At 42.0% G+C, this 23,515-nt stretch overlaps 2 protein-coding genes across 2 annotated transcripts in view; one reads left to right on the top strand and one right to left on the bottom strand.

Moving 5' to 3' along the window:
* The window catches only part of RTN4IP1 (reticulon 4 interacting protein 1), a 52,325-nt gene extending 35,666 nt beyond the window's left edge, over positions 1-16,659 (bottom strand). Inside the window, exons 1-4 of the mRNA XM_010856673.1 lie at positions 15,953-16,659; positions 11,095-11,246; positions 7,198-7,266; positions 5,732-5,856 (exon numbers count right to left, since the gene is read on the bottom strand). Of these exons, the coding sequence (XP_010854975.1) occupies positions 5,732-5,856; positions 7,198-7,266; positions 11,095-11,246; positions 15,953-16,226 (620 nt within the window). The 5' untranslated portion in view covers positions 16,227-16,659. The remainder of the gene's footprint in view (positions 1-5,731; positions 5,857-7,197; positions 7,267-11,094; positions 11,247-15,952) is intronic.
* An 82-nt stretch (positions 16,660-16,741) lies between these two features.
* QRSL1 (glutaminyl-tRNA synthase (glutamine-hydrolyzing)-like 1) overlaps positions 16,742-23,515 on the top strand; it is a 32,684-nt gene continuing 25,910 nt past the window's right edge. The window contains exons 1-2 of the mRNA XM_010856700.1: positions 16,742-16,873; positions 19,320-19,394. Of these exons, the coding sequence (XP_010855002.1) occupies positions 16,850-16,873; positions 19,320-19,394 (99 nt within the window). The 5' untranslated portion in view covers positions 16,742-16,849. The remainder of the gene's footprint in view (positions 16,874-19,319; positions 19,395-23,515) is intronic.

Below are 23,515 nucleotides of genomic sequence, written 5' to 3'. Positions count from 1 at the left end.
GACTAACCTAGACAGCATATTAAAAAGCAGAGACGTTACTTTGCCAATAAAGGTCTGTCTAGTCAAGGCTATGGTTTTTCCAGTAGTCATGTATGGATGTAAGAGTTGGACTATAAAGAAAGCTGAGTGCAGAAGAATTGATGCTTTTGAATTGTGGTGTTGAAGAAGACTCTTGAGAGTCCCTTGGACTGCAAGGAGATCCAACCAGTCCATCCTAAGGAGATCAGTACTGGGTGTTCATCGGAAGGACTGATGCTAAAGCTGAAGCTCCAATACTTTGCCGACCTGATGCAAAGAGCTGACTCATTAGAAAAGACCCTGATGCTGGGAAAAATTGAGGGCAGGAGGAGGAGGAGGTAACAGGGGATGAGATCGTTGGACAGTATCACCGACTCAAAGGACAGAAGTTTGAGCAAACTCCAAGAGATGGTGAAGGACAGGGAAGACTGGTGTGCTTCAGTCCATGGGAGAGCAAAGAGTCGGACACAACTGAGTGACTGAACAACAACTCACATTCTGAGATGGCCCACACTGTCTGTGGAGTGTGTTTCTCTTTAAATAAATCCACTTCTTATCTATCACTTTGTCTCTCACTGAATTCTTTCTGCAATGAGACGTCAAGAACCTGAGCTTCACTGAGTGCTGAAACCAGGTATGTGATCTCAGTTGGAAGACTGTGAGGTCAAGTCCCAATCTGAGGTGCGTGGTGTTAAGAGGAACGGCTAGTCTTATAGAGAAATCACCCCCCCCATACCCAGTTTCCGTGTTGCCACTTCTAAGGCTGCATAAGTGTCACTTGTGCCCAAATTCCCTCGGGAAGAGAGCTTGTGAGGCACTGCACTTCCCAATCCATGGATTGTTTTCCCTTGATTAAAGGACATCACACTTGCTACTAAATTGTATTATTTCTGTCATTTAACACCACTCTTGGGCTTCCCTGGTAGCTCAGCTGGTAAAGAATCTATAATGCAGGAGACCCTGGTTTGATTCCTGGGTCAGGAAGATCTGCTGGAGAAGGAATAGGCTACCCACTCCAGTATTCTTGGGCTGCCCTCGAGACTCAGCTGGTAAAGAATCCGCCTGCAATGTGGGAGACCTGGGTTCGACCCCTGGGTTGGGAAGATCCCCTGGAGAAGGGAACAGCTACCCACTCCAGTGTTCTGGCCCGGAGAATCCCATGGTCCATGAGGGCACAAAGAGTGGGACACAACTGAGCAGCCTTCACTTTCACAGGGAAGAGGTTAGGCTGCAGAGGACGAGACGGTTAGATGGCATCACCGCCTCAATGGACATGAATTTGAGCAAACTCCAGGATACTGAAGGACAGAGGAGCCTCGTGTGCTACAGTCCATGGGATCAGAGAGAGTTGGACGTGACTTAGCGACTGAACAACAGTTAATGAAGGTTGTCAATCAAAATGTATTTTGGGCTTATGCAGTGCACAAGAAAACGTGAGAGGACCTGAAATTTTACAGCTCGTAAAGAAAGCTGGAAGACATTTTTCCAATTCTGACAACCATCCTAAATTTTACATGACATGGACAATAAGGGAGAGCACAGCAGTGGGAGAGGAGCTGGGTGGCGAACAATACCAAGTTGGGCTTATGGAAAATCAGTTAACTGACAGTAGGCATACAGAAGAAGAGTCAGGGTGGCAGTCAGTAAGTCTTGTTTTGCACAAGTTGAGTTTCAGCTACAATGGGAACATCTAACTGAATGGGACTAAGTAGAGAGGCTGGAATTAGAAACAGGGATCTGCAAATCACCAAAACACAAAAAGAAGCTGGGAGCAGATGAGAGTACCTTAGGAGACAGAGGAGGGGACGACTAGAAAACAGTGATGGTTAAAGGGCTGGGGGAGAAATAAAGGGAGCCTTTAAAAAATACAAGAACTGGTTGAAAAGGCAAGAAGAAAACGAAAGGTGTCTAATGTCCCTGAAACCATGGAAAAAGTGAGCATAATGAAAGCGGTTTACAGTGCTGGAGACTTCTGAGGTCAAACTGGAAGAACTGAAAAGCATTGTTGGGTTGACAGCTCGGTCAGCTGTGACCCATGAGAACGCCTGCCGCTGCTTGGCCAGGCTGGAATTGAGGTTCCAGTGCATCACAAGAGAGTTTTCCAGGTGGCAGGAGGTGGGGAGAGCGGGTGGTAACTATCTGTAAACCACCAATGGTTAGGTAAGAGTTTTCTACTGACTCCTTTAGCTGAGCCCTCAGAGCTCCCTGGAAAACAGGTCAAGGGTAGACACCTGACCCATGGCCGCACACCGGCCAGGCCAGGGCTGCACCCTTCCTTCTGCACTTCCTCCCAACCCCAGGAATCCTTCCAGCAGGTGCACTTTCTCCTGTCCCTGTCCGCTCTCCCCAGTACAACCAGTCAGGTGCAAATGCAAACCCAGAAGTGCCCAGGGGTGGTGGGGGTGGACAGCAGAGAGAAGCAGGTGGGTAGGAGGGTGAAGGACAGGCAGGTAAAGGCAGCAGAAAGAAGGAAACTGGTGTGATTACTGGTACAGGCATATGGTGGGGAAATCCAATGTTTCATGTTTCAGCCTAACTCTATAAACAGAATTAATCAGACACCTCATTTACACTTCCATGACACAATTTTACTGTCTTAAAGTCTAATCTCAAACAAGAAACAGGGAAGAGCATTCCTAAAGCCACTGCCTTGAGTTTCAGGTATACACAATTTAGAAGTGAATTTATTTTGCAGGGGAATAGTTCAATTTCTAACACTTTCTAATACTTCTGTCAAAGAGTGAAGTGTAACTTTCTAGCAAGAGATGTATTTCAGGCAGAGCATGACACTACTGATAAATATAACCATCAGATAGAACCCTTTCTCAAAAATACCTGGTGTAACCACTTTTTTTTAAAGTTCTATTCATCTTGAGAACTCTAAGTTATCTATGGGTTCCTACTGAATAAGTCATGAAGAAACTACAGATGGGCTGATAACAAGGAAATCATTTCATGTGACTTCCCTAGTGATACCAAAGCGTGGGCAAAAATGACATAACATCAATATTAAGTTATTCCCTTGGTTTACTGATGCTCAGTTGTGGCAAAAATATAATGACAGAACAAAAAAGGAAAAGCGAAACACCATCGAGGCCTTAGAAAGCTTTGTCTTAGTTTCAAAAAGCTGTACGTTACAAAGAAATCCTGTAAAAATCTTCCAAGGTGGGTGTTTTGTCATTGTTAGGTTTAGAGTTTTTTTTTTAATCAGTTAGTTAGAAAAACAGTGTTCGTGCTGGATGACAAACACTGACTTACTTTGGTGCAAACTAAAGACTGCCTTAATGCCAATAGCTAATAGTAAAGGAGTAATTATTGCTTCAGGGCAGTTCAATTCACTCGCTCAGTCGTGTCCGACTCTTTGCGACCCCATGAAGCACAGCACGCCAGGCCTCCCTGTCCATCACCAACTCCCGGAGTTCACTCAGACTCAGGTCCATCGAGTCAGTGATGCCATCCAGCCATCTCATCCTCTGTCGTCCCCTTCTCCTGCTGCCCCCAATCCCTCCCAGCATCAGAGTCTTTTCCAATGAGTCAACTCTTCACATGAGGTGGCCAAAGTATTGGAGTTTCAGCTTTAGCATCATTTCCTTCCAAAGAAATCCCAGGGCTGATCTCCTTCAAAATGGACTGAGAAGCCATAATATGCTCCACCAATCACAAAGGATAGTCAAACTGAAAAAAGTCACTTTGGACACTGGAACCTCTGGGTTTACGTTAGTAAAACCCCACTACAACAGTAACCTCCTCATGTAGAAGTATTTTTACAGTACTTTAAGGCTCACATCTCCCATGTGATTCTCACAAGCAAGCAGTTGGAGAGGGAGGCATTATTACCATCGTGTGCAGTAATCTCAGTAAACTGAAATCTCCCAGAGCACCAAGGACCAGGTTCCCACTGCCACTCACACAGCAAAGGCATTCTGAGCCCCTGCACAGGTGGGAATGAGACAGAAGTCCATGACGGAAGCCGGCGAGCCTCTTTACAGTGGGTTTTGCTCCAGGGTGGTTAACACATGGCTAAATCAGTGTGCACAGATTCAACGTAACGTTTAAATCACTTTTATAAGGTATAAAACTTTCCGGTTCTCAAAGCCCACCCAAAAGCCTACACTGTCCTACTCTCAGTACCTTGGTGGAAACAGCAGAGGCCACAACATGCATGCCTGTGGGCAGCTGATTAGTTAGTAGCAGAGAGAGGAACCCAGGCCTCTACTTGCCCAGTTCCAAGCCATTATTGCTTAAACAGAAGACAATATAATACCCACAAAGCACACGATCAACTGGCACAAGAAGAGACAGCTAGCTCTGTTTCTAACTCATTTTCTACAGAATACTAAAAAAAAAAAAAAAAAAAAAAAGGTATGCCCAAAGAGCCCGAACCAGCAAAGTAATGAGTGCTCTCTACCCAGAGTGGTCACGTGGGCATAGAACTCTAAATGCTTTTTAAGGAAAAAGAAAGCAAAGAATCAATGTCACTGCAGAGCCTACAATAATAATAAATGTCTAAAAATCCTGCCTATGATTTTTCCAAGGTTATTAACTGAGACAAACCATTAGAAAGATCTACATGGTCAAACTAATTTAAACAAAGTGTTGGGCCAAAATGGCAACTTCAAGAACGATAAGCCCCAAAAGCTTAAAAATTAAACAGGGTTGACCTTTTGAATAAATATTTGCGTTCAATTCTACAATGAAGGATAGCACCTCATTAGATGAACAGCCTTTATGCGGCTTTCAGAAAAAGCAGCTATTAAGCTTTCACTAAACTTAAAGGTAAAGTGCAATGTTTCATAACAACAGGAGTAGAGAATGACACAGAACTTCAATTGTTTTTCCAGCACAACCTTTAGTAATAAGGAAACGAAAAATTCCACCTGCAACCCCCTGCTTCACCACAATCACTGAATGGTTCTAGTTTTCTTACCAAATAATAAAAGCATCAGTTTTCTCTACGCTGCCAACTCTGTGAAACACAAAGAATACAGTAGCCACTGTTAATAACAGCACCACCAGATACTGTGTGCCTTTCGACTACAACCTGTGCCGCTGACTTTGTATGTGTTACCTCACTGAACTCCTAAAAACTCACAAAGATGAAGTGCCCAAGTGGGCTAGAAAGTTCTTGAATATGAACTCAAGAGCATCTAAAGCATTGTTGCTGTATTTCTGCAAACCCAACAAACCTACCTGCAAGTTCTGGAAGCACCAAAACTGCCTAAAGGAGCCTGAGAGAGTGCAGAGCCTAAGAGGGCACAACAGTGTTCAAGGGCTGTGTATCTATTTTTCATAGAAATCTGCCAGTGGGAGAGCCAGGCCTAGCAAAGGCAGGAAAAAAACACTGGTGCCTCGAAATCATTCTTCAAAAACCATAAGTTAAGTCATTCTTCATGTTTTTTTAGGAATCTGATGAAAGCCATGGATCTTCTTCCCAGAGACTCACATACAAAAATTTTGCATCATTTTAGAAGGCTTAGACTCCTAACGTCCATCTATGTATTTTTTTTAAATTTTCAACTGATTGAGCTAAGAATCAACAGAATGAGATTGAAAAAAAAAAAAAATGGGCACAAGAGTTCCTTAGAAATTGTTTGAAATGTTAGCACAATTCTGCTCATGTAAGTGAGCCTAGTTTTGATGCTTCTGACACATCTTCTGCAAAGACATCACCAAAGTAAAGAAGGGAGTTTTAGGTGCTACCACTGATGCTCACCGTTTTCCTGTGCAATTCCTGTCGTTCAGGCCACCAACCTTGTTTATGGCAGACCACGCTGTGAGAGCCACGTACGGCAGGGAGGCGGCTTGAGTATGAGTGAGTGACCTGGGCTTGTGAGAGACCTAGATTTGAGGACAACAGTCAAAAATAAGCAATGACTTGTGAACCTATGAACACAATTAAGTATACGTAACAGTCTGCCAGGTTCGGTGATTATCATAAACCCTGCTGCTGCTGCTAAGTCGCTTCAGTCGCTTCAGTTGTGTCCGACTCTATGCGACCCCATAGATGGCAGCCCACTAGGCTCCTCTGTCTCTAGGATTCTCCAGGCAAGAACACTGGAGTGCGTTGCCATTTCCTTCTCCAATGCATGAAAGTGAAAAGTGAAGTCACTCAGTCATGTCCGACTCTTAGCGACCCCATGGACTGCAGCCTACCAGGCTCCTCTGTCCATGGGATTTTCCAGGCAAGAGTACTGGAGTGGGGTGCCATTGCCTTCTCCGATCATAAACCCTACTCTAAGATTATTCCTAAGGAATTTCTCCAAATGACTCAATCTGCCAAGCAGAGGGTCAGTAAGGTTTTATAGGTTACATTATTGGATACAGCTGTTTAATTCTTCACAACAAGACCACATTCAACAATCCCATTAGTCCTAACTATGGCCAGAAACAAATCCAAATACACCTTGAGCCCTCATAAATACATTCTAATTTGTTTTTGTGATTAGCTGTTTCCTTTACTCCCACTCAGTGGGTAAATAATCCACCTGCAATGCAGGAGACACAGGAGATGCAGGTTAGATCCCTGGGTGGGAAGATCCCCTGGAGGAGGAAAACGGCAACTCACTCCAGTGTTCTTGCCTGGAAAATCCCATGGCAGGGGAGTCTGGCGGGTTATAGTACATGGGGTCACAAAGAGTAGGGCACAACTGAACATACAGCACAATCTTTCCAGACTTTTCTAATCTCAGTAATACCCCTCTCCCCCTCCTACTCTCCCTTCTGCAGCCAATTTCCTTAATATTAACCCCTTTCTTTCTAATTAAACTGTCAGGCCTCCTGACTGCATTTGATTAGACTCCTGTTTTGAAAGTTATTTGAAACAGCTTGATACTTCCAATGCTTCCATTTATGATGAATCAGTATGCTCCATTTGGTATATTTGCTTTCAACAATTTACACTGAGGATAAAACCAAAGAACACAGCAGGGCTTCTAGATCTCACAAATCCCTGCTCCACAAGATACAGATAACCGCTCTGGCAGGCAGCACTATTTAAATGACATCCAATACATCTTAAAATATTTTTAAAAATTCCTTTTCTCTCAGTTCTTTTGAAACCACCCATAAAACTTGAACCTGATCTCAAAAAACAAAAAAAAAAAACAATTATGTCAGAGATTGTTGTCAGTCTTTGTTTCTACTTTCCAATAGCATTTCAGCACAGAACCAGCGAGTTACCTCATTCCCACTGACAACAACAAATTCTGAGAGAGTGCCTTGTTTCCAGGGAGGAACTGCAGCCCAGACCTGAAACACACACACTGTTCGTTAGAAACAGATCTTTTTAAAACAAAGCTAAGCATGACAGTGTTCCCCAATACATACCCCACACCCTGTGAGAAAAAGCACAAGTCCACAACCCACCAAACAACAGTTATTTTCACATGATATCAATGTATTATTTAGAATGATTCTGGATTTACCAAGTCAAACCACATTGGAGGTCAGTTTAGTTCAGTTCAGTTCAGTCACTCAGTCACGTCCAACTCTTTGCAACCCCATGGACCGCAGCACACCAGGCCTCCCTGTCCATCACCAACTCCTGGAGTTTACTCTAATTCATGTCCACTGAGTCAGTGATGCCATCCAATCATCTCATCCTCTGTTGTCCCCTTCTCCTCCTGCCTTCAATCTTTCCCAGAATCAGGGTCTTTTCAAATGAGTCAATTCTTCCCATCAGGTGGCCAAAGTATTGGAGTTTCAGCTTCAGCGTCAGTCCTTCCAATGAATATTCAGGACTGATTTCTTTTAGGATGGACTGGTTTGATCTCCTTGCAGTCCAAGGGACTCTCAAGAGTTTTCTCCAACACCACAGTTCAAAAGCATCAATTCTTTGGCACTTAGCTTCCTTTATAGTCCAACTCTCACATCCATACATGACTTATGGAAAAACCATAGCCTTGACTAGATGGACCTTTGTTGGCAAAGTAATGTCTCTGCTTTTGAATATGCTATCTAGGTTGGTCATAACTTTCCTTCCAAGGAGTAAGCATCTTTTAATTTCATTGCTGCAGCCACCACCTCCAGTGATTTTGGAGCCCCGAAAAATAAAGTCTGACACTGTTTCCACTGTTTCCCCATCTACTTCCCATGAAGTGATGTGACCAGATGCCATGATCTTAGTTTTCTGAATGTTGAGCTTTAAACCGTTTCCACTCTCCTTTCTTTCACTTTCATCAAGAGGCTCTTTAGTTCTTCACTTTCTGCCATCAGAGTAGTGTCATCTGCATATCTGAGGTTGCTGATATTTCTCCCAGCAATCTTGGTTTCAGCTTGTGCTTCATCGAGCCCAGCATTTCTCATGATGTACTCTGCATATAACTTAAATAAGCAGGGTGACAATATACAGCCTTGATATATTCCTCTCCATATCTGGAACCAGTCTGTTCCATGTCCAGTTCTAACTGTTGCTTCCTGACCTGCATACAGATTTCTCAAGAGGCAGGTCAGGTGGTCTAGTATTCCCATCTCTTTCACAATTTTCCACAGTTCGTTGTGATCCACACAGTCAAAGGCTCTGGCATAGTCAATAAAGCAGAAGTAGATGTTTTTCTGGAACTCTCTTGTTTTTCAGTGATCCAACGGATACTGGCAATTTGATCTCTGGTTCCTCTGCCTTTTCTAAATCCAGCTTGAACATCTGGAAGTTCACAGTTCACATACTGTTGAAGCCTGGCTTGGAGAATTTTGAGTTATTACTTTACTAGTGTGTAAGATGAGTGCATTGTGTGGTAGTTTGACCATTCTTTGGCATTGCCTTTCTTTGGGATTGGAATGAAAACTGACCTTTTCCAGTCCTGTGGCCACTGCGGAGTTTTCCCAATTTTCTGGCTTATTGAGTGCAGCACTTTCACAGCATCCTCTTTTAGGATTTGAAATAGCTCAACTGCAATTCCATCACCTCCACTAGCTTTGTTCGCAGTGGCTTCCTAAGGCCCAGTTGACTTTGCATTCCAGGATGTCTGGCTCTAGGTGAGTGATCACATCATCGTGATTATCTGGGACGTGAAGATCTTTTTTTACAGTTTTTCTATGTATTCTTGCCACCTCTTCTTAATATCTTCTGCTTCTATTAGGTCCATACCAATTCTGTCCTTTATTGAGTCCATCTTTGCATGAAATGTTCCCTTTGTATCTCTAATTTTCTTGATGAGATCTCTAGTCATTCCAATTGTTTTCCTCTTATTTCTTTGCATTGATCACTGAGGAAGGCTTTCTTATCTCTCCTTGCTATTCTTTGGAACTCTGCATTCAAATGGGTGTATTTTTCCTTGTCTCCTTTGCTCTTTGCCTCTCTTCTTTTCACAGCTATTTGTAAGGCCTCCTCAGACAGCCATTTTGCTTTTTTGCATTTTTCTTGGGGATGGTCTTGATCCCTGTCTCCTGTACAATGTCACAAACCTCCATCCTCAGTTCATCAGGCGCTCTATCAGATCTAATCCCTTGAATCTATTTGTCACTTCCACTGTATAATTGTAAGGGATTAAATTTAGGTAATACCTGAATGGTCTACTGGTTTTCCCTACTTTCTTCAATTTAAGTCTGAATTTGGCAATACAGAGCTCATGAACTGAGCCACAGTCAGCTCCCAGTCTTGTTTTTGCTGACTGTATAGAGCTTCTCCACCTTTGGCTGCAAAAAACATAATCAATCTGATCTTAGTATTGACCAGCTGCTGATGGCCATGTGTAGAGTCTTCTCTTGTGTTGTTGGAAGAGGGTGTTTGCTATGACCAGAGCATTCGCTTGGCAAAACTCTATTAGCCTTTGCCCTGCTACATTCTGTACTCCCAAGGCCAGATTTGCCTGTTACTCCAGGTGTTTCTTGACTTCCTACTTTTGCATTCCAGTCCCCTATATTGAAAAGGACATCTTTTTTGGGTGTTAGCTCTTGAAGCTCTTGTAGGTCTTCACAGAACTGTTCAACTTCAGCTTCTTCAGCATTACTGGTCAGGGCATAGACTTGGATTATCGTGATACTGAATGGTTTGCCTTGGAAACAAACAGAGATCATTCTGTCATTTTTGAGATTGCTTCCAAGTACTGCATTTTGGACTCTTTTGTTGACTATGAGGGCTACTCCATTTCTTCTGAGGGATTCTTGCCATCAGTAGTAGATATAATGATCATCTGAGTTAAATTCACCCATTCCAGTCCATTTTAGTTGACATTGGAGGTAGGCAGCAGTAAATCCTGCTGTATTTACTCACTACTTAGAGCACCAGCTGGAGAAGGCATTGGCAACCCACTCCAGTATCTTGCCTGGAGAATCCCAGGGACAGAGGAGCCTAGTGGGCTGGCATCTATGGGGTTGCACAGAGTTGGACACGACTGAAGCGACTTAGCAGCAGCAGTATAACACCAGCAAGAACATGTTCTCCGGAGCTTTAATCCTGGCTTCTATCACTTATTTGCTGTGGGACCGCTTTACAGCTTAAGTCTCATCTGTAGACTGGCCTAACTGTACTCACTTCACAGAGATTAAATTAGTTTTTTTTTTTTTTTAATGAAAAACAACTGGAACAGTGCTATTATTATGAGCTGACTTTAATTTCTTTGTATAAAAGTTCAAAGTGACAAGGGACAGGTGATTATATCACCCTTTAGCTATTTCAAAACCATCTAACTCATAAGATAAAATTGTCATTTAAAGACTTAAAAAGTCCCAATCATATCTTGTTTTCACTTGTATATTTTTTCTTAAAAAAAATTTTTTTAATAGGAGGGTAATTGCTTTATAAGCTTTACAACGCTGTGCTGCTTTCCACTGCACAACACCACGAGTCAGTTCTAAGTATGCATATATCCCCTCCCTCTTGAGCCTCCTTTCCCACATATATCCTAAAGACTTGCAATTCTCAGGCACTAGCTTTAGAATGTTCAAGCACAGCAAGCTATTGTGACAGAACCAGGAAACAGAATCATGAACTGAACCAAGAAAAGGAGGGTTCCAGCCAAAGCTCAGTGTATTTGTTGAAAAGAAGAAGAAAAGGTCAGTGATATGGAATATACTTCCAAAAGCAGGAGAATGAAACCAGCCAATTTTGAAAAGGAATAGTGGAATGTGATAACTCACCTCATCTCCAGGTTTGAAGTACCTTACATCAAGTCCACACTCCATCACCACACCAGACACATCCCGACCCAGAGTCAGAGGAAATTCTTCTCCTTTGATTTTAACATGTAAAGGATCACGTTTCATATTTAAAGCTGTGGCTCCATAACCACCTAGAAGATACAATTTACTTTTTTCTTTCAAAAGAATGAGATGCTTTCAAAACTGCTGCAGTTATGGGCCAGGTACAATTCTAGATCCTCAAGAAGTAGATTATAATCAATCTTACAAATTTTTTACCATCACACAGGAAAGCATAAAAACAATGAGTGTTGTTCCTTTCAAAGGAAATTACTAGGAAAGTTATAATCACTTTTAAAGAAATTTTATATTGGACTATAGTTAATTAACAATCACTTTTTGAAATTCTAATTCTGAAACGGTCTTGAGAACTGGTCTTTGAAGTTGGTTTCCTTATTAATTTACTCATTCATGAACTTTTTCAACACGAAATCATTTGAAGCCAAGTCTGGTAAAGTAGATAAATGTCAAAGTTGTCTGACAAAATAAATAAGGCATAGGTATAGTATCTGATACTAACACACTGGTCTACGAGTAATTGTCCCTGTCTCCCCAAAAATGTTTCTAAAACACCTTTGGGTTAAGTGTAAGATTCCCAGATGGAAAAGAACCACTTGGTTGCATCAACTCCGATATGCTAAATCAGGCTGATTGCATTATTATATATCTTTTTAATTTAAGAATATTTACATAAATATCAACAGAACTGAAAATGTTCCTCTGATCACTTTTTTTTTGTTTTTCAAAATAAATTGGCTACATATAATAATCCAAAGTAGTTTATTACACATCATCCACACATAAAATGGTTTTCCTAAGGCACAAAAGTGTCTGCGGTCATCTTTTCTGCTTGACATCCTCCTGAGAACATTTCTGCTACGTGAGGCTCTCCTAGATAAGCAATTTGCTCATCTTTTTAGGGTCATGCACCGCAATTCATGCTCCAGAATCACTAAACCATTCTGAAAGTCTCCCCTTTTCTCCCACTCATCCTCATCAGATCTTAACGATGAGGAGAAACCAGCAAAGGAGCCCAAGAAGGCTTGGCTAATGAAAAGGTATCCAGAAAGTCAAGTGAAGAGGGCCATTTAAAGAAGTCAGATGCTGCTGCCAGGGAAGAAAGTTTTCAAACAAGGTCAGGAGCTGCCAATAGACCTTTAAGAAACAAAAAAAAATTCACCCCCAAAACGAAATATAGGATCCAACAGCACAGCTTGGTGACCTTTTTAGGAGCAGTTGCTATGGCATGTGGTGACAGAGTATGGGAATGAGGAACTGAACACCATGAGAACATTCAACTCTTCCAAATATTGAGAGTATTGCTATAGAGAGTGGGAAAATGGGGCAGTGGAGAAGGGAAAGTGAGATGGAAGATGTTTGGTGGTGGGTGGTGGTGGTTTAGTTGCTACATTGTGTCCCACTCTTGTGATCCCACAGACTGTACTCCACCAGACTCCTTTGTCCATGGGATTCTCCAGGCAAGAATACTGGAGTGAGTTGCCATTTCCTTCTCCAGGGGATCTTCCCAACCTACGGATCAAGCCCTGGTCTCCTGCATTGCAGGCGAATTCTTCACACCTGAGCCACCAGGGAAGCCCACTGAAGGACTTTTAAGTCTTTTTTTTTTTTTTGGTCCTCTTTATGAGTGGAGAAATAACAGCCAATGTGAGTGATCCAGTGGAAAGGGAAACACTGAAGATAAAGGAGACAATTGCTGAAACAATGCTCCTGAGTGGGTGAGCAGGCATGGGGTCTAGAACCTTGGTGGAGGGCTGGCCTTATATGGGAACAACGACATTTAATCCATACAGCAAGAGGTAGAGAATACAGGGAGAGAGGCTGACAGGGGAGGGCAGAAGTTGTTTTTCTAATAAAAAATCAAGACACATGGAAGAAAGCATTTTAAAATTGGGCAAGTCCCAAAAAATCTAAGCTGATGGCCACCATGCCGATATTAGATACATGCCAGCTGGCTAGTTAGGAGTGCATTCTACCAGGGGGGAAATAACTTCCCATGTAATACTCACAAAAATCACATTTTAGTCTTCCTGTCTTATTCCTTTTCCACCTCTCAAACACAATAAAACAATTATTCACTGAAATTCCTATGTGATTTGATCAACAAAAGTGGGAATTTAGTCAAGTAAAATTTTCAAGCTGCCAAAAAAAAAAACCACTCCAGTCCCTTTCTGAGCTTCACAGCCTGCAAAAGAAGGCTGTTTTCTCGGTTACTTGGATATCGACTGAGTAGTCCTGGCTCACTGGTACCAGCTAAACTAGTCCAAATCCAGAAATAGCTGGTAGTTAGGAACTGAGAATCTGCTTGGAGACAGTGAATGGGGAACCTTAGCAGTTCTGTGTCATTGTTAGAGGTGATCAGTTTGGTTCAGAGATGGAACGACTTGGAAAATCCTAAATCTGCCATCAGTTTCAAAAGCTTTGATCTTATCTAAAGAAACGAAACTTTGTTGGTATGATGCTGTTGGCTGAATTTTTTTTTTCTATTTTAAGATAATTCACTTCATTACCCATTTATATGATTTATGATTTTATATCCAACAACAGTAGCCATCTCCAGAAAAATAGGTGGCTCTCATCTTTCAAAATAGACATGTCCTTGCTTTCTTGTCAAGGGAAATAATGCTCCCTATAGTTTACAATTTCATTTCTCCAAGCTACCGTTTCAGGTATCCTCTGCAACAGTAATCATACATTCTCAAATAAGAATCCATGGGCAGGAAATACAGAGGATAACTACAAATAATATTACCCATTCAAGTCATTAAAAAACTATGATGTCTCAAGAACACTATATAAAAGTAAAATGTGTTATTAAATAGCAGCCAAGAAAGTGCAGATTCAGCCATTCTACTGAAATTAAAATGTACAATGTAACACAAATACATAAACTGTGCGTGTGCATTCAAAGAAATGAAAAGTTAACAACTTATTGACTGGAGATGTATTAATATGTCTTTTGTCACTCGAACATTATTGACCAGAGATTTTTAATAAAATTGCTGGTCACAGGCACTGATTTCTACAAAAATCCCCTGGTCAATAATGTGTTAAAAGATCTAAACAAAGACAAAATGCTTTTAAAAATTGCTCAAGGATTAAAAAAAAATATTTTACTTTGTAATCAAATTAGAATGAAAATATAAAGTGACATTAATGACTGAATGACAACTACATATGTGAAACACCAAAAAAGGCTAGAGTTGACAGGGCATGGGCTCTACCTTCAAAGAGCTTCTCATCAAGGAGATGTCAAGTGCATGCTGCTCACTAGGTATAAATCTACCACTTAAAGATAATTCCAATAGGAGTCTCTCTGTTGGCTCAATGATAAAAAGTTTACCTGCCAATGAAGGAGACATGGGTTCAATCCCTTATGTGAGAAGATCCCACATACCACAGAGTAAGTCCATGTGCCACAACTACTGAGCCTGTGCTCTAGAGCCTGGGCCCTGCAACAACTGAGCCCACGTGCCAAAACTACCGAAGCCCAAGTGCCCTGGAGTCCATCCGCTGCAGCAAGAAGCCGCTGCAGTAAGAAGCCCAAGCACTGCTGCTACAGAGCAGTCCATGCAGCAGGGAAGACCAAGCACAACCCAAAATAGACAACAACGTTTTTTTAAAAAAGGTAATTCTGATAAACACTAAATTATCTTCATGCCCAATGGAAACAGAGTAAGCTGAAACACCTAGCAGTAGCAACTATTCTAAGCAAACAAAAGGAAACAAGTGTATCTTTCATGGGGCAATCGCCATAAAATCATTTAAACATATCTCTTTCCCCACAAAGAAATGTGTAATAGCTGTTCCTCATATGTCTAGATCAGCACTGTCCAACAGGGATGTAATGCAAGCCACATATCTAACTTAAAATTTTCAAGCAGACACTAAAAAGTGAAAAGAAAGTGAAATTAATGCTAATAATATTTTACTTAATATATCCAAAATATTATCAGATCAATATATAATGAACATAAAATTAATAAGACATTTTACACTCATTTTTTACTAAGTCTTGAAATCTAGTGTATATTTTATACTAACTGTACATCCCAATTCAGACTAGCCACATTTCAATTGCTCACTTTTTGTCATTATTTTCCAAAGTGAAAGTAATTCACAGTAATCAATCTTTTCAGCACTGTAATAACTGCATAAGGAATATAGTGCACTCCAAGCTTTGTCAATAACCCCTAGCAGAAATTAAGATAACATTATTTCCATTGAAGATGGAGCACAACAGAAAAGCATATTTTAACTTCCAAGGGCAGAACGCAACAACAAAACGAGGAAGAGTACTGTGTCCATATCTTGGCATCCTGTTCTGCTGCTTTGTCCACTGAACCGTTAGAAAAAGCTGGGAGTAGTGGAAGGGCAAACTCAAATTATTATGAAAATGCAAATTCTGAACTGATGTGAAAACATAACCATACCTTTAAAACCTGTGATGGACCTCAGAACATCATAAAGTTCCTAGCAAAATGTACCAGAAAGTTAGCTGTGGATACAATCCTCAAGTCCCAATTTACATTTTTAAGGTAGCACTGGAAGCAATTCAAACTTATATTTTGTAAAAGATTTAAGCATACCATGGACACTGCCAGTTCAAAAATTTTTGAAATACCTACTGGGATACTGTCAAAACCCTAAACCATTTCTTTGTGTTAATCCCCCCAAAAGTAGTCAATAACAACTAATCTTTTAAAACTGATCCCTGATGAGGTTGTCTCAAGTTAAAAAAAAAAAAAAAAGGTAATGAGCAATGTCTTTTGAAACTTACTTCTCATATTAACATCTATAGGATTTATACTTGCAGCGTGAACTTTGATAATGACTTCATTTGGATAGTGTATCATTGGTATCATCATGTTCTGGGTAAATCGAAGCACTTCATTACTCCCATATTTATCTATCACCCAAGCAGGCATGACAGTGCTTCTTGGAGAGGTAGTACTAATTTTTCGAACTGAAGGCTTTTGTACAACTTGGCTTCTCCAGAAGCAAACCGCAATGCATGCATTTCTTCTAAACACACAGGTCTTCAGAAATCCCATTGTAAACAGTGGTTGAATTACGTGCCCTAATTAAAAGGCACTTAAACGGGATCAAACCCTCACACCTGAATTCCGTCAAATTCCGTCTGAATTCCGCCACTCTGGCTGGTTTCAAAGCTGAGAATTTTAAAATGCAGACAGATTAATGGAGCAATCAAAGAAAGAAGAGTATGGATTTACTTTACTCTTCACATCTGAAATACTCCAATTCCCATTCCAATCAGTATGCCATTCATTCTCCTCCTCCCTTACACCAGCTCCCCTTAAAAGCAAAACCCCTAAAATCCTGCCCTGTCCCAGAAGCCCTCTGAGGGAGAAGCCGACTCCTCTCGCGATCCAGACGCCACAGAAATTCACACACTTCCAGGCTTCCGCCGCGACCCTAGCCCGGAGTCTCCTTGTCACGCTTTCTCTTTCCCTTCGGGACTTGCTTAGCGGCACCAGCCAATCGTGTGCAAAGATCATTTGCCTTGGGCTGCAATTCGACCAATCCGAGAACTCGGTGCTGACAGGTTCTGTAATGATCAAAGATGGCTGCGCACATGTAATACCAGCAGCGGCAACTGACCTTTCTGTTCTTCTCGTCACCTGGTCCCTGGGGTGGCAGACGGGGCACGAGGACCATGTTGGGCCGGACCCTGCGAGAAGTGAGTCGAATTGTCTGCTGAGGGTCCAAGAGGTCGGGAAGATTCGGGGAGTCCTTCTTCTTGTGAACGAGGGGCTCCCCCTTCCTAACCGCGTCTTGGTCAGCCTCGCTGCCTTCTGCCTTAGAACTTGGGGGGATTCGGACCTCCGAGTCCTTAGGCTGTGCTCCTTGTATCCTTTCGGAGTTATATTCTCAGCGGGGAAGGCTTCTGCCCCGCGGCGTTGTGGGGTGGAAGGCAGAGTGGCTTCTCTCGATTATTCGTTTGCTCAGGCTGCCTCCAGCTCTTGATGGCCTCGAGGTAGGCTCTGCCATATAACGGGGATTTAGCTAGTCCTTGTCCACTACACTCATCTGATGCAGTCCTCACTAAGGACCCCGCAAATCTGTCCCTTGCAAAAGCCAAACTAGTGATTCTTAGCTCCCCACCCCAACCCCGCATATATTCATTCTCCAAGCTTCCACAACCTCCAAGATACCTACGATTTTCTTACCTGTGTCTGCATTTCCTCCACCTCATTTTTGAACTCTAGGCTATATTTGTGAATGTCTTCTGGACAGCTCTTCCAAATGTCCCACAAGCACCCCAGACTCAATTTAACCGAAGTTGACTTAATCATTGTAACAGAACCACCTCTTGCATCTCAACCTACATCATAAAAAACAAAAACATGATTTCTGATATTCTCTTGTTCAGGATACAAGTGTTATTCCAGTTACCCTTAGATTTTTCTTCATATGTCATGTCCAATAGGTCACTAAATTCTGTTCATTCTTTTTTGAAATTATGTCTGGAGTCTGTTCTCTCATTTTGTCCCTGCTCTTAGGGCTTTAATTCAGATCTCCTTGCTTTCTGGCACAGATCTCCCGACCTGCCCAGCTGTCTGATAGCAGACCCACTGCTATCAGAATCACCTTGGGCCCTCCTTAAAAACTACAGCTGTGTCCCCCTCATGCAGGTCATTATGGTAAGACCCAGAGGATATGGTTTAACCTTAGCTCCCAGGTGATTCTGCTGATAGATTTAGCAATTGAGGACCTACCCCACCTTCCATCTTCCATTTGCCTTCCATCTTCCATTTGTATCTTCACTTGGAAAGTCTTTTTCTTTTTCCAACTGGCAGCCTTTTAGAAAACTATAAATTATGAGAACTTTAAATCCATTGGCTTTAAATGATGAACAGCTATTCCCTCAATACATTTTTGTTTTACCATACTAAATTGCATCTGCTTATACTGTCAGTGAACAATCTAATTTGTTCTTGAAATTTTTAAAAAATATCTTAACTACAAACTTAATGTAAAATGAAATACAACCTAAAAAAATGGGGTATTTTTTTTTCTGCCCTTTCCCCCAGCACTGCCTTTTTTGTACCAGCCTTCCTCACTAATGTTGTCCAGTGAGCCATTGTGAGAGCAATTTTTACCTCAAGGCGGAAAATATATTTAGGGAATCTGACCCAAGGGTAGCCAGAAAGTTGCCTTGACATGATTACTTTCACTTAGTCTCTCCTTTAACAAATATTTATTGATACCTATTGTGCAAAACATTATTTGGTTATTTTCCCAGACCCTAATATATCTTCTGTCCACTCTGTTATTTCCACATCATTGTACCAGTGCCCCAAATTCTATGAATTAGAGATTAATTTAGTACATATTCCATTTTAAAGATGGATCTTTACACATTCCATATGTAAAGATGCCTGGGACAGTTGAATGATTTATCCATTGTAATTATAATCAATCAGATTTCTCTCCATCACACTCTAGCTGAGATTATCAATTGAAGGAAGAGAAAATTTGTAGGGGAGGGTATTTGGGGAAGGACTGGAAACTGGTGTTTTGAGATAACTTGAGGGACCTGAGTGGAGGCTTAGGGCAGTAGAGGAGCCCTGGGAAGAAGCACTGGTGTGTGTGTGAGTCACTCAGTCACGGCCGACTCTTTGCAGCCCCGTGGACTGTAGCCCACCAGGCTTCTCTGTCCATGCGATTCTCCAGGCAAGAATACTGGATTGCCATTCCCTTCTCCAGAGGATTTTCCCAACCCAGGGAACGAATCCTGGTCTCCTGCATTGCTGGCAGATTCTTTACCATTTGAACTATAGAGAAGCACTAAAAAGAGGTAAAATGCCAAATGGGAGATAAAACTGCTACTTGTAAATTTTACCCAGGTATGTTCAGGAAAGGGAAGAATCTTACTTTCACTCTTTGTATTTTAGTGGCCTGATCCCAGTGTTACTAGGAACCAAACACCACACTAGTATTACTGGCCCTATAATTATATTAAATGGTTATTGTTATATTAAAGAAAATTAATTTTATATCCAACAGGTTTCTTGGGGGTCTAGCCTAAGAACATTTAATTGCTGTTCTATGGGAAAATAGATTCCAAATTTTAAACATCTCAGTTCATTCATTAACATTTATTGAGCACCTCTGTGTTCTAGACATTGAGGATCAACATGAAGAAAGAAATTCCTGCCCTTATGAAACCTACGTTTGTGTGGGGAAGGAGGCATTCAGTAAGTTTAATAATATAATTTCAAGTAGTATACGTGCTATGAAGAAAGGTTAAGCGGGCTATTTTGTTGTTCAGTGACTCAGTCCTGCCCGACTCTACAACCTCATGGACTGCAGCACGCCAGGCTTCCCTGTCCTTCACTATCTCCCAGAGTGTGCTCAGACTCATGTCCATTGTGTCAGTGATGCCATCCAACCATCTCATTCTCTGTCACCCCTTTTCCCTCAGTCTTTCCAGCATCAGAGTATAGTGAGAATTAGTTGGGGGATATGGATGTTTTAGAGTGATCAGGAAAGTTTCTCTGACTGAGTGGGTGATATATAATAGAGACCTGAAAGATAAAAAGGGTGAACCCTGGGAAGAACTGGGAGAAGGGTCTTTGAGGCAGGAAGAAGAGTAAGTGGAAAATCCCTGAAGCAGGGGCAAACTTGACATGTTCAAGGAAGCTCTCTTCTCACCCAAGAGAAGCAGGAACCAGATGACCTTTCAGGCCATGAGAAGGAATGTGGGTTTTATTCTAAATGTAATGCAAATCCTCTGGAAGGTTGTGAGTCTTTGGACTTGATCTGATTTAAAATTTAAAAAGCTCCAGGCTACTCAGGATTGTGGTCTGGAGGAAGGCAAATGGAGAAGCAGGGAGGCCAGTTAGAAGGCCGTTGCCTTGCCAAGAGCTGATGCAGCATGAATAAGGTGGTGGGAGCAGAAGTAATACAGAATAGGGGTTTTGTTTCTTAAGTTTGGGCTTTCTGACAGATTGGATATAGGTTTGATGGAAAGAGACGAGTCAAGGAGGATGCTTGGATTTGGGGCCTGGGCAAGTGGCACAGTGGTAAAGAATCCACCTGCCAGTGTAGGAGACACAAGAGATGCAGGTTCAATCCCTGGGTCAGGAAAATCCCCTGGAGAAGGAAATGGCAACCCACTCTACTATTCTTGCCTGGAGAATTCATGGACAGAGGCCCCATAGTTCATGGGGTCACAAACAGTCAGACACAGCTGAGCACAGCACACAGAATCAAGATGGGAAAGATTCTACAGGGAGCGTGTTGTGAGGAGAAAGTTATCAAGACAGGATAATTTTGAGATGCCTCCAAAGATATCCAAGCGAAGAGGTTGGTTAAGCAGATGGATATAGGAATGTGGAGATCAAGAGAGAAGCTAGGTATGAAGATATGAGTTGGCCAGAGTGGAGGAGATAATTGAAGTCATGCAGTCAGATGAGATCATCTGGGAAGCTGAGTGAAAATATAGAAGAAGGGATAATACTTTCCAACATTTCGAGGTCAGCAGCAGGAAGCACAGCTAGCAAAAGAGACTTGAAGGAATGGCCTTAAGTAAGGCAGGAGGAAACCAGAAGGGCTTGGTCTCCTGAAATACAAGTGGAAAAGAAGTGCTTCCAGGAGCAGGTGGTGTTGAATGCTGATCCAGACTGAGTGTGACTGCTGGATTTAGAAACGTGAAGCTGACTGGTGATCTTGAAGTGCTGTTTCTTGGAACAATGGAGACAAAAGCAAGAATGTTAAATGGGTGTGTTAAAGAGAGTACCAGTCAACCAGACACTCAGCTTCCAAGGGCTCTTCTATACCTTCAGCATTTATCAAGACAGTTTTTCTTCTGAAAGTCCTTTTCCTCAGTGAATCTCTGATGTTATTAATACCTGTGAAGTTAACAAAATGTTCTCTATCAGTTACAGAGGAGTAAATGCTATTACACTTTGCACAGAGAAGTAGTGTAGTGGTCCGAAGCATGGGCTTCAGAAACAAGATCAGACCTTGGTTGAATCCCAGCTCTGTTGCTTTCTAGCTATGTGATTTTAAGCAGGAACTTTGGTAATTTATCTGTAGATTAGAAATAATAATATCAGCCTGTTAATGTGGATATAAAAGTTAAATGAAATGTATAGGATAACACCTGGAACTAAGAGCTATTATTAGCACTGATTTTGTTACAGTGACAAAATTACTAGATTATATGTGTTTATAGTTTTCTTTGGAAGGACTGATGCTGAAGCTGAAACTCCAGTACTTTGGCCACTTCATGCAAAGTTGACTCATTGGAAAAGACTCTGATGCTGGGAGGGATTGGGGGCAGGAAGAGAAGGGGACGACAGAGGATGAGATGGTTGGATGGCATCACTGACTCGATGGACGTGAGTCTCAGTGAACTCTGGGAGTTGGTGATGGACAGGGAGGCCTGGCGTGCTGCGATTCATGGGGTCGCAAAGAGTCGGACACGACTGAGCAACTGAACTGAACTGATAGTTTTCTTTTCCCTGGTCCTCTAAGAAGAGTAGTTCCTGCGGAAGATTTCCTCATTTTTACAAGAAGGCATATTACTTTTCTATTGTTGCATAACAAACTTGTCTTAAAATAACACAGTCTTAAAACACCCACAGTCTGATCATCTCACAGTTTTGTGGGTCAGGGCTGGCGTGGCTGGGTTCTCTACTCAGTCTCACAAGGCTGGTCGTAAGGTGTCAACCAGAGCTGCAGATTCTTTGCATGCCTTGGGATCCTCTTTCCACCTCACTGGTGGGCAGAATCCATTGCTTTGAGGTTGGAGGACTGAGATCCCAGTTTTCCTGCTGGATGGTAGAGTAAATGAGCTCAGGAGACAGGAGATGTGGGATGATGATTAGAACTGAGGTTTGGGAGAATATACAGATGCTGGTAATGACATAGTCTGGGCTGTGACCATGTGAGTGGGTAACTGGAGTGAAGTGAAGAGTTTGTGTCAAGGGAGTTCAAGAACTGAGAGGCCCGGTGACAGTGTACCTGACTTGAAGTTTAAAGTCAACAAAAATAGCTACAGTGAACCAGCTGCTAAAATCTTTCATAAATGAAAAGGAGTACCAGGGAGACTGTTAGAGTAATATAATCTCCTCCAAGACCTGTGCTTCAGATGAGCTGGGGGTTTTGAGAAAAGAGGCAAGAAAAAGGCATTGAGGACAAGGGGAACACCTGCCCACACAATCTCCCCTCCCCACTGGACTCTGGTACATGGTAAGTAAGAACTAAAACGGCCATCCTGTGGGAAAACTGCAGGAGAAGCAGTGGCCTTAAGGAAAATCTAGTTTCCATTTGAGAAAAGAAATGCTAGGGAGAGAGAATTTGTTTTCTTAATGAAAACTTTTCCACTTGATTTCATCTTATATTCAGATATGACACGTTTAGTTTTGCTCCAGGGGATCTTACTATTTGTCATAATCCTTGTGCCTAGTCCATTCTAGCTAATTAGCATCTTTGTTTTCATTTCCCTTCTTGATTTTCTCAAATCTAGATTTCCTAAATACGGTCCTAACAAAGATCACCATTTAAAATGAGTACTCCCAGAATAGTATGCAGCTTCCTTAAAAAAACAAAAATAGACCTACTATATGACCCTGCAGTCCCACTCCTGGGCATATATCCAGAGAAAACCATAATTTGAAAAGATGTATGCACCTCAGTGTTCATTGCAAGACTATTTACAATAGCCAGAACATGGAAACAATCTGAATGTCCAATAGATGAAAGGATAAAGAAGATGTGCTATATTTACACAATGGAACATTCGGATCAGATCAGTCGCTCAGTCGTGTCCGACTCTTTGCGACCCCATGAATCGCACACGCCAGGCCTCCCTGTCCATCACCAACTCCCGCAGTTCATTCAGACTCACGTCCATCGAGTCAGTGATGCCATCCAGCCATCTCATCCTCTGTCGTCCCCTTCTCCTCCTGCCCCCAATCCCTCCCAGCATCAGAGTCTTTTCCAATGAGTCAACTCTTTGCATGAGGTGGCCAAAGTACTGGAGTTTCAGCTTCAGCATCATTCCTTCTAAAGAAATCCCAGGGCTGATCTCCTTCAGAATGGACTGGTTGGATCTCCTTGCAGTCCAAGGGACTCCCAAGAGTCTTCTCCAACACCACAGTTCAAAAGCATCAATTCTTCGGCGCTCAGTCTTCTTCACAGTCCAACTCTCACATCCATACATGACCACAGGAAAAACCATAGTCTTGACTAGACGAACCTTTGTTGGCAAAGTAATGTCTCTGCTTTTGAATTCCTTCCAAGGAGTAAGCATCTTTTAATTTCATGGCTGCAGTCACCATCTGTAGTGATTTTGGAGCCCAGAAAAATA

The sequence above is a fragment of the Bison bison genome, unplaced genomic scaffold, assembly GCF_000754665.1.
Source record: "Bison bison bison isolate TAMUID 2011002044 unplaced genomic scaffold, Bison_UMD1.0 scf7180017864373, whole genome shotgun sequence".
In the NCBI taxonomy this organism is placed as follows: domain Eukaryota; kingdom Metazoa; phylum Chordata; class Mammalia; order Artiodactyla; family Bovidae; genus Bison; species Bison bison.
This window is presented reverse-complemented; position numbering and strand designations above follow the sequence as displayed.